The 11710-nt window shown below is 33.8% G+C and overlaps 1 protein-coding gene across 1 annotated transcript; it reads right to left on the reverse strand.

The window, feature by feature from the left end:
* Positions 1–4180: 4180 nt before the first annotated feature.
* LOC112771141 (nuclear pore complex protein NUP35) lies at positions 4181–8202 on the reverse strand. The gene is made up of 5 exons (XM_025815774.3): positions 7800–8202; positions 5768–6380; positions 5157–5268; positions 4918–5043; positions 4181–4833 (listed from the first exon to the last, which is right to left on the reverse strand). The coding sequence occupies exons 2-5, from the start codon at positions 6343–6345 to the stop codon at positions 4432–4434; spliced, it is 1218 nt and encodes a 405-aa protein (XP_025671559.1). The 5' UTR covers positions 6346–6380; positions 7800–8202; the 3' UTR covers positions 4181–4431.
* Positions 8203–11710: the final 3508 nt, after the last annotated feature.

Raw genomic sequence — 11710 nt, forward strand, 5'->3', positions numbered from 1 at the left:
CACGCTTTTAAAACGTCTTTGTAGCTCTTTATGGCGTGGCAGAAAAAACCTTTTGGCCACACTTTAAAGCGTGCCAAAAGAGTACCAGGATACGGCCACGTTTTGTAAGCGTGGCCGTAATAAAATTCTGTCGCCACGCTTTTAAAACGTCCTTGTTTCTCTCATGGCCACGCTTTTGAAGTGTGGCAGAAAAAAAGATGGCCGTTTCTCTAATCAATTGCCACCCTTACAAAAGCGTGGCCGTTGATCCTTTTCGCCACGCTTTTGAAGCGTGGCAAAAATGTGGCGAAATCTCTAATCTACTGCCACCTCATAAAAACGTGGCCATTGATCACCAAAAACGTGGCAAGAAAAAAGCGTGGCCATAGGCCTTTTTTCTTGTAGTGAGTTGTGAAAAATAATTTGTTTATTGGTTGGAGTTGTAGCAATAACTTTCGGTTAAGATTTAAGACATACCATAACAAGTTATCTTTTGGCAATGTCATATAATACAACTTAAAATAGTTCAACAGAATAATTGATTATATGTTGAATCTGTTTTTGACCAATTTTTGGCACATGTAGGTTATCAAGTTTCTAGCTTCCCTTCTATTGCTTTTTCTATTTTTTTTTCCCAAATTCATTTGACCTTTTATATGATATTAATAATTTCATTAGTTGATTATAGAAAGACAAAAGGTCAAACTTGATGGTTTTGAATTCCAATCTCTTTGAGGAATGGTCTAATTTTATTGCTTCTCAATTTTAGTATTTGTTTGAAGAATTTTTTTACGCATCGAGGTGTTGGAGTTAAATTTTGATTTATTTCCTAATAGTGATGTAAATGTTAGTATAACCACTATCTTGAACATATTATATATAAGGTATTTTCATAATTGCTATTCAGTAATTTTTCTTTTTCATGTTCCTATTGTTCATTATTTTCTTCTGATTTTGAACTTAGTGTTAATTCTGGTCTACAACGTCAACTCTTTTGATAAGATGCCTCTTGGTCTCTTGTTTTTAATGTAGACTGTCTTTAAATTGACACAACTAGATAGAGTAGCGGAGTATTTATCCCGTCATATTAGGGAGCATCATGAATAATGAGTAAGTTTAGGGCTTGTTTGGGTGAGCTTCTAACAAAAGATTTTTTTTCGAGTTATCTTTTTTTAAAAGATCTTATAGAGAAGTAAAAGTAATTTTATGTTTGGATATCTCATGTAAAAAGGTCTTTTTATCTATCAATTATGTTTGGGTATAACAATATAAAAGTACTTTTTTGTTTATTTATTACATGAAAAACATCTTTTTTTTAAGGAAAAAAGATCTTTTAAAAAAAGATGTAAATTACAGCTTCTCAAAAAAGATTTTTTTTGATTTTACTAGTGCTTTTACTTTTACTACTAGAAATTTGCCAAACACGTTAAAAAATAAAAAAGATCTTTTTTCATTGAAAAAAGATCTTTTTTTAACAAAATAATGGCGCCCAAACATGCACTTAATTCAATGATTAGTTCTCGTCAACTATGGCTCTTTTCATATTTATGTGTGATGGTTCTTTGGAAGAATCTAAATTTTATTGTTGATTAGGTTTATATCGATTCTTGATATTTTTTTTTTTTTGAGGAAAAAGTATTACATAATTGTTTTTTTTTCTTTGGATATCATTACTCCGTTCATGATTTTTGGAATGGGGTACTTTTGTTGTCTATTGTGTGTCATAAGCTTTAATGCTATTTGTTGCTATGGTAAATACAAAAAACTAAGCTTTGTGGCTAGAGAGTAGTAATAATTATAAGAATTTTGTTGTTATTTTTTATGATTAATTTTATATCTCATTCTTAGATGTGTTTCTAGGTTGGTTGATATGGATTCTATAGCATAGCCATACCAACATCGCTCATTTTTAACCTTACAACTTCATCTAATACTTTTAGAAGGACCCTGAAGGTGATGGGAGTTCTGTCGTGCACATTTATTGCAAATAATTGAATAACCTCATGTTGGAAGTTTTGAAAAGAGGGCCGAGAATGAAGAAAAATGGAGTGTTGGTATCTGACAAGACCATGTAGAGGAAGCTGCAAAAGTTTTGGAGCCACTGAGGGCACCCAACTCTTATACTAAGATAATTTTCAGCAGTAGAAATTTTGGCTTAAAGCTGCTTGCATTGTTGAATTCCATTCAAATGTCAATTAAGGATTAATTGAAGGAAGTAGACCTGTCAGATTTTATTACTGGTAAGCTAGACAGAAGCTCTTGAAGTGATGATTATATTCCCTTTTGTACTAGAAAATTATGTTTGAAGTTATCTTAGTCTGTTTTTCATGATCTAACCAAAGATAGAGTGGTAACTTATAATATGCGGTCAAACTTTTTTAAGTAGTTCTATTATTTGAAATGTTTTACCTGCTTAATTTTGCACATCTTTTTACATGTTTAATTTTGCACCTTTATTTTGATATTGATAAAATATAGATAGATGTGATTGGTCCTCTAATAATTATTAACCGAATCATTTTAACTTAAAACACTTCAATAATGACCCTAAAATGGGCCTTTAAATTCTTCTAATCAATTAAAAGGGCATTTAGAAGTTGGAACCACCTAACATGAACAATGCATACCAAGTTCTTATGGAATCTCCTTTTCATCGAGTTCTTAACTTCATAGTTCACATCTTTTTATGGAGATATTGATGACTTAGTGTAACTATCAGTTTATGACTTAGTGTAACTATCAGTTTTTGAATCGCTTAAAAAATTAAGAAACCCTTTCTCTCGTGTTATCTTTTGTTTACTACTACTAATAATAATTATAATAAATATGATTATTAATTAATATTAAATAAGTATTTCTCTAACATCTTTTTTTTTCAGTATTTCTCAAGGTATGATTAATGAGGAATTTATACATTTTTATTAATTAGAATAGTTTGAAAATATTGGTCTTTTTGGTAAACAATTTTCACATAAAGCCTTGCTTTTTGTTGAAGTTCCTCGGCTTAATAGCTACAATATTGTTTCATTAAAACCACCATCAATAAAGAGTTTGACAACATTTGTTTATAAGGTAATATCAAGTTTGACAATGGTTAGAAAGAGTTCTGCAAAGCATATAAGTTGAAACAATTATTTGTAAGAGGTATTATAATTCTTAATCAAATAAAAAAGAGGCATTATAATGCTTATTCAAAAATCAAAATAATAGTTTGATGCCCAACAACAGTATTATAAAGTTTAAATGTAGTATTTAACAGAGGTCTTTTAATAATATTGCATAATGTGATACTTAGCTTTATTTATTTTTGTTCACATACAACGACAATACACGATATATTTTGTCATTTTTTCATAATTATATAAGCATGTTTCTTTGAAGTAATGAAGATAGACGGTTAAATCCTTTTTTTTATGGAGTACGGTAGTTGGTTAAAGTATTTTTATTTAAATCACAAACTCAAATTTTATTCTCATCTTCCTTCTGATTTGATACTTATGTCAATCTTTTATAATATTTTTGGTATCTTGCGATTCTTTTGAATAAAATTATGTACATATCAGTTTGTGAAATTACTTTTCACTTTATTCGTGCCTTTTAGTAAGTGCTTTGAATCCAAATATCATGGTTTTAGACCTTTTTTCAATAAAAAAAAATAATAATAACTGATAATAGGAAGTTAATCTTCTTAAGAGCATACCCTATTAGTTTTGATGTACGAGAATATTTGCTTTTCGTTTTTGAAGGAAAAAAATTGATGAAAATTCATTTCATGTTTATATGTCCAAGTAGTCATATTAAAGACTAAGGAAGGATAATCATTTTCATCTTATAGCAATTTTGTTTGATTGAATATAATTGTTTATTTTTAATCATTTTTTATTTGAAACTGTTTTTTAGCATTTGAACTTTTGGTATCGAAGCTTTTAAAAGTATTTTTTTTTGCCTTAAAAAGGAGAAAAATTAAAAAAGAACAATGAATTTAGTACATAAGAATTTTGAAACAAATGTAAAAATTAAAAAATAATTAAAATTATGGGATTATTTAAACCGGCACAAATCTCATTCATCATCCACCTTCAATGGAGCTACTCGTAGATCTAAGGTTATGGCTGTTTTAAATTGCAATACACAAATTGCAATACACAAGCAGCATTGAAGGAAACTTTAATATATATGACGTTCCAGCTTCACAGAACCATTGATGAACCTGTAGTTAATATATATCATGTTCCAAAAACACAGCTACAAAGACTCTGGCCTATAGTTATCCAATGAGAATGAAACATTATGAAGAAATAAAATCCAACCACTAGCATTCAAAGTATAAACATTCCAACTCAAATCCAGAAGGCATGCCAAACTTTTTAACAGCATTTGAATAGCTGAAACAGTCACTCATCACTTAAAACAAAACAGAATGATATAATCTGATCCACCATTATAGCTCATCTAGACTCCAAATAGCCAATCCATCATCCTGTTCGCCATTAATTTTGTTGGAGAAACAATGGCTCCTCCAGTTTGATGAGAAGTTGAGTTGTCATTTTGCAGATGGTAGGGTTGAGAGGGAGCTTTCAGCGTACTTGATTCTGAATCTCTAGCAGAGACTCCAAATAGCCAATCCATCATCCTGTACACCCTTAATTTTGCTGGAGAAACAATGGCTCCTCCAGTTTGATGAGAAGTTGAGTTGTCATTTTGCAGATGGTAGGGTCGAGAGGGAGCTTTCAGCGTACTTGATTCTGAATCTCTAGCAGAGACTCCAAATAGCCAATCCATCATCCTGTACGCCATTAATTTTGTTGGAGAAACAATGGCTCCTCCAGTTTGACGGGAAGTTGAGTTGTCATTCTGCAGATGGTAGGGTCAAGAGGGAGCTTTCAGCATACTTGATTCTGAATTTCTAGCAAAGGATAGAGGAAAGGGTATAAATACCTGATGGTTAAGCCGTTCACCCAATGCTTGACGTTGCATGGGATCCAAGGGTTTCACACCAACTATTAGGACTCCATTGAGCTGCATTCCATTCTTGTTAAGGGCTTTCTGTGCATAAGAACGATTCTGCATATGCATTGATAACATCATCAAAACAGTATGTATGCATAGTTTTGATTGACTGATGCACAACTATCGCTATTTAATCAATATGTTCAAGCAAGGGAAAGATTGCAAACCTGATATAAAATATGCATCCAATTAGCATCTCTAGGACCAGGAACATGTTTCAAAATTTCACCACATTTTTCAAACTCCCTTAAAACCAAATTAGTATCACCTGGAGAAAATCTGCAGGTGGAACTTGTTAGTGAAATGATATTAGTATATACAGTATAAAAACTATATCTCATCATATAATTGAAAGGACATCTGAAACATAGTTGCAAATTTAACAGGCCTTGTTGAAAGGTACAAGAGCATATTCGTTTTTTACACTGAAAACATGATCATTTGTGTGGAAGGTATATTTCTTGCACAGAAATAGCTGCACATCTTCTTACATTGTTTAGAACTCTTTTCCACTCAGTGTAAGCTTTTTGTGTGCCACAGGAAGAATGATTGCTGTCAAGTGGTTGAACTTTGAAGCAATTTCTTTTGGTAATTATTAGGTAAAATTTATGATATTTTATTCACGCTTTCTTTACATACATGATACATGGCAATAGCATAAGGTGCATAATCGTAATCAAAGTTATATATATAGTGGACCAGGATTAAAGTTAATAACTCAATGCAGTACTACAATCAATAGTCAAGACTTAAATGCTGAAGTAGGTTAGGACATTACCCATAAACAGTTACCCACTCTTCCTCATTGAGATTCCCAACTGGCAGTGAATTCCTTTGAATCTCTGGCCTTGCTACTTCCAGCTGCGGAGGGAGAGTTATAAGAGCACCAGGCTGAACCACACCCTCAACTGGTGAACTCCCTCCCTTTTCATCTTGTTCTCCACCACTCTTTGCAGTTGTGGGTGACCACCAACTCAACCCTGTAGAGCTCAGCTGGTTTTGTTGCACCCCTCTTAACACATAAGATGTGCTGGCCTCGGATTTGCTTTTCAATGGAGTTGAAAATTCTCTATTTGAAGCTTGAATTGGAGTCCTAATATTGGATTTAGACTCCGGAGATATTTGGTAATCCGGTATGCCTGATTCAGGAGAAAAAGCTGACATGTCTTCCAAGGTAAAAACAGGAGGAGGTGGAAGGTCCGAACCACCAAAATTCTCACGCCACAGAGCAGGTACTGCAGCTGCCTGGCCCGATCTTGAAAACTTTTGTCTCCTGGCAGAAACAGGTGAGGCTAAATCCCGGAAAAACAAAGCCTGACTACGAGACCTTGGAGTTTTGTGCTTTGTGGTGCTCATGTTATATTCTTAATCTAGCATAATCAAATTACTACCTGCAAAAGCAAACAAAGAAAATGGCTGCATTAAAATGAAATTCGCTGAGAAATGCATGATAAGGAATTAAGGATATGGATTCCCAGAATTCAATATAACTAGATTTACCATGCAGCTAAGGTAGCTAAAATCATAATTTATAAAGGTACATGCAAGTGCTTAGTATTTGAAAACCCTATTATTAAAGTACGTATCAAAATTTGGTTCATTTTCGTCAGAGCTAGAATTCTTGAAGAAGAAAGAAGCATCCGAATACAAATGACACAATAAAAGTGTCATGTAAAGTGTAAGAAATCAGAGAATAATGAGGAAAGAATTGCGTTGAAATTAAAATTTTTCAGCCAAGAATCAGAGACAAACACTTTGACTTGAATGAGCTATCTGGAGCTACAATTAGGCATATAAGAGGATTGAAACCGCGATAATAAAGAGATGGAGATGAATTCGGAACAAATAAAAACTAGCTGCAATGAAAAAGGATCTACGAGGAAACGAACAATAATCCCAAGAAGTATAAAATGCTCTATAATGAATAAGGGTTATTCCAGCCATATAACCTTCACTCCCTCAATCCCATCTCAAAAAGATTAAGACAGAAAAAAAATCTATGCTGAAAACCAGGGGGAAATCAAATATTATACTCTCATTACATTAAATTATTTAGATATAATGCAACCATGTAATACTTCTTTGGGTTCCACTTAGAGTAAAATAATTTCAAAGCAACAAGTATTATATCATGAATACACATCAAAGTAAAGCAAAAACCAAGCAAGTAAGGCCGAAGCTTAATTAAGCATTCAAACTTAGACCAACATATCAAGTTTCCTTCCCTCAAATGCTATGTCACAACAAGAAAGGTACAAAATGAAGTGACAATAAGAAAACTATGAAAACTTAGGGACAATGCTTTTTTCTTTTTTTCACACCTACAATCAAAGAGAACTTGAAACACCTTATTTTGGAACTAATCACATTTCTATCAATCTATTTTTCCTTGTTTGTGTACTCAACCATTTTTCTTTAACACATCTCAGTTATATAACTCCATGAACAACAAACCAGCAAGGAGAAAACAGAAAAATGTTCAATCAGGACCATAAATAGTAGAAACGTACAATTAGAGGCAATCACCTACAATTAAATAACCTCTTATTTAATCTAGCCATACAAATTGATTCCTAAAAACCAGTAGCTTCTGAATATACTCCCTAGTATGATGTCATCATTTCAAAAGCCTTAACCTCCTCATTAAAGTATCATATATCTCTTAGAAATCTCTTGAAATAAGTAATTACTTTCACAAGCGTTACATTCTGCAGAAATCATCAGAATTCAGCAACAATAGAAAAATCACATAACAAATAAAATTTATCAATTATATTATCAATAATAAGAAGAAAAGAATAGAGACATACAGAGAAGTGCTGATACTGTGAGTCTGCGACTTGGTAAAGAGGCGAATCCTAATTCAAAACAGAGAACAGCGGTAAAGAGAGGCCGAAGCGGCGAACCAGAGGCAAACCAGGGGAAAGGATCGAGTAGCAACGGCGAGGATCGAGCAGCGATGGCGAGGAGCGACTGCGAAGAGCAACGGCGAGGAGCGACGGTTGGTTGCGACTGCGAAGAGCGACGACGAGGGGGGAGGAGCTCGCAGAAACCGCAGCAGAGAAGTAAGCGGCGACGCCGGAGGAGAACAAAGCAGCGACGACGAACTGCTATGCCGACGAAGGTAGTAAAACGCCGGAGGGGAGAGAGAGAGAGACGGCAATGACGACGGTTGTGTGGGTTTCTAACCTGAGACTGAGAGTTTATATATATATATATATATATATATATATATACAGTAGTGCTACGTTACCAACTTTTTATCTGTCAAAATCTGCCAACTTGAATTGGGCTGGACATGAAACCCATCTACTAAATAAAGCCACATCTAAGTTAATCATAGGTTAATCCTAATTTATCACGTGTTGGTAATAGTTGGCAGATTCTTTCTTGATAACGTATACTTTTTCATATATATATATATATATATATATATATATATATATATATATATATATATATATTTTAAGATATTAGGTGAGAGAATATTAGTTTAGTAAATAAAAAATTTGGTTGGAAACTTGTATCTTGTTAAAAAAAAGGATTTTTTATTCGTTTACAAAATATTTTATGGAATTCGCTGAAAAATTTGCGGAAATAGAATTTGCAAATTTTATAACAAAATTTTTACTATTAAAATTATAATAATAAAATTTCCAGTAAAATTTGAGAAAAATTAAATTCACAACTAATTCTGTAAAATTAAAAAAAATTATTATTAAGATGTTTCGTACGAGATAAAGAATAATTATCAAAATGTTTTTTATATAGATTTAATTTAAAATAGATGAAATAAAAATCGCAAAATAAAAGCACAATGCTCAAGAAACAAGTTAACTTGCGTGCTAAGAAAACTATAACTATCACACATAAGATAATAAAAGTAGAAATAGAGTGCCAAAGATATAAAATAACAAGCTCCTAACTTAGCTCGCGAAGTCAAGGCTGGCTGGAGAATATTTACACACACACATATATATACATATCCAAAACCCAAATGTACATAAACAAAATCTTGTCTCTCTATAAACCTCTAAGAGGATCAAAAAGAACAAGTTATGCGGAGAGAAAGCTAAGTATATATATATATATATATATATATATATATATATATATATATATATATATATATATATATATATATCACTGTACCACAAAATAACCCAGTAACCACTTCGCTTCAGGAGTCCAGACGCCTAACGAGATGCCTATCGACCTGCATCTGAAAAACAACAACATAGTATGGAGTGAGAACCAGAGGTTCTCAGTATGGTAAAGGTGCCACACGCATAATAGATAAGGTCCTGGGAATGTCAGAGGCAATCCTAGAACGCCGACACTCATATTATAGAGCTTAAAGTATTAAACAGAAGCCATAAAAGGTGATTTTCTAAAAGTATCTAAGCCTAACTTAACTTATCTTAAATCTAAGTCTCGTACTGCCATTCTTCTATACCTCCATCTTCGTCAGCATTTCACAGACAAATAAACAGATAAAAACAAACACAAGAAGGTTACAAGTACTGCAGGTAACAAATATACGCTTAACATAGTAAATGCACTTAGGCAAACCCAGTTAGAGCACAAATAAATAATTCAAGTAATATGCACATGATGCATGGCTGTCCTATTGCTAATGAGCTCATCTATCAGTTATACAACCAACCCGACAAGTCCGGTTTGCTAAACCATTGGACTGTCTCCCGACGTGCATCCCCATGAGTCTATGCATAGCTTTTACTCACATATATATATATATCAAATCGCTCAATGGGGGTACCATTCCCGTGAATTTATAAGTGCCCGGTCACCCTTACGTCGTAGGGTCAACAGAGTATCGAGTTTTCAACCTGGTACACGCGGTGGCAAGCCACGGTACTTTATCCAGGAAATCTCGTATCTCAAATTATTTAATCATTCAGGCCAAGTATCATGCATGATCATTCATTTGATTATCAAGCCAAATATCATACATAATCATCTGTAACATTTCATAATCAATTCATCACTTTTCAGCTTTACTCCACCTCCAAGTTATCCATTTTTCCTAACTTCATCTGATTATAAGGTTTAATTCTATTATTTATGACTAAAGGAGTGAAAATAGAGGTTTAGAAGCTTGAAGTGCGGTTTAAAATTCTAAAAATTATGTTTGTTGAAATAGGGGCCACGCGTACGCGTGGGAATGTAAAAATGCAGCTCGCGTACGCGTCTCCTTGTCACGTGTACACGCAAGTGAGTACCTCATGTTACGCGTATGCGTGAGTCATGCGTACGCGCGGACATGCTTGCTAGCTCCTTACGCATACGCATAGGACCAATTGCGTACGCATCGCCAAAAACCCATGCCACGCGTACGCGTGGACATACGTTCTTCAAAAAAAAAAGGATCAACCAGAAAGCTGCATTACCATGGAGTGTTCAGCTGCTTAATCACAGATTTTACACCAAAACTTTCGACGGGCATAACTCTGTCGTTTTAAATCGTTTTTCTTCCGTTCTTCGAACGGCATAAACTTCGCAAATCCAATTTTCATTTAAAATAAGTTGGAATCAATTTGGGATTTCGGAAACCAAGTTATAGCCCACCGAAGTTTGGCCCAAAACCAAAGTTTTGCAATTTTCCCCCAAACCTCATTTTCATTCCAAAAGTTTCATTCTATTCACATATAAACCTACCAACTCAACACAACATACCCTTCCTCAATCACCATAATAATCACTACAATAATCATATTTCAGATCATCAACATATTCATCAAATCACCACTAATCATCAAGCATCATCAATCATAAATTTACATCCTCAAATCTATAATCAACAAACTATTCAATTCACTAACTAGTTAACAAACACCAAACCAAAACCAACTAGTTAACAAGATGCTAAGCAATAATTATATACACATCCATTCGAACCTATCATGTGGTCGTCTAGCCTAAGTTTTCACAGAACATTATATATTAAATGAAAGAGACCTAAACCATACATTGGCCGATTCCTACGTAGCGACCAAAGCAATTCACCCAACACAAATACAGCCCCAAAACTCAACAAAATACTAATGCCCAGCCTCCACCAAAATTCCAACGTCCACAATTTCAAGCTCCAATTATTTTTTCACAATCTAATACATATTCATAACACATATATACCCAATTTAATACTCAAAACATAAATTCAGTAATTTAAATAGAATTTATGACATCCTCACCTTACCCAAGCTTCACGTAAGCAAGAGTGAATATTTTTTTCAAGCTAATTAGATTCTAAAATATCAAAGAGTAAAGAAATTCAATACCTCTACTCAATTTTTGAAAATTGGGGGAAGAAGTGGCTGAGAATAATAAAGCGAGTTATCTATGAAATTGTTCCAGTAGAAATGTAGAGCTCGACGCAGTGGTTGCGTGACCGCAAATAGTGCGGCCATTGGAGCTCGGACGGAGGAGTTACGGCGAGTTGAATTTTGCCGTAAGGGTTTCGGGGTTCTTTTCTTTCTTGGACAATTGGTTTACAATGTTTGAATGCTCTAATGCAGGGGTAATAACTCCAGAAGACTCGATACAATACCCGGATATATGTTACCAAGTCATCGCCTTAATATGCAGGCATAGTCTCAAAATGGACGACTGCTGATGACTTCTTATTACACATGGCCTCAAACTATATAGCAAAGCTTCGTACGATGCTTCCCAACCTCCAAATATTTTTTCTACTACC

Source organism: Arachis hypogaea, chromosome 18 (genome assembly GCF_003086295.3).
Source record: "Arachis hypogaea cultivar Tifrunner chromosome 18, arahy.Tifrunner.gnm2.J5K5, whole genome shotgun sequence".
NCBI lineage: Eukaryota > Viridiplantae > Streptophyta > Magnoliopsida > Fabales > Fabaceae > Arachis > Arachis hypogaea.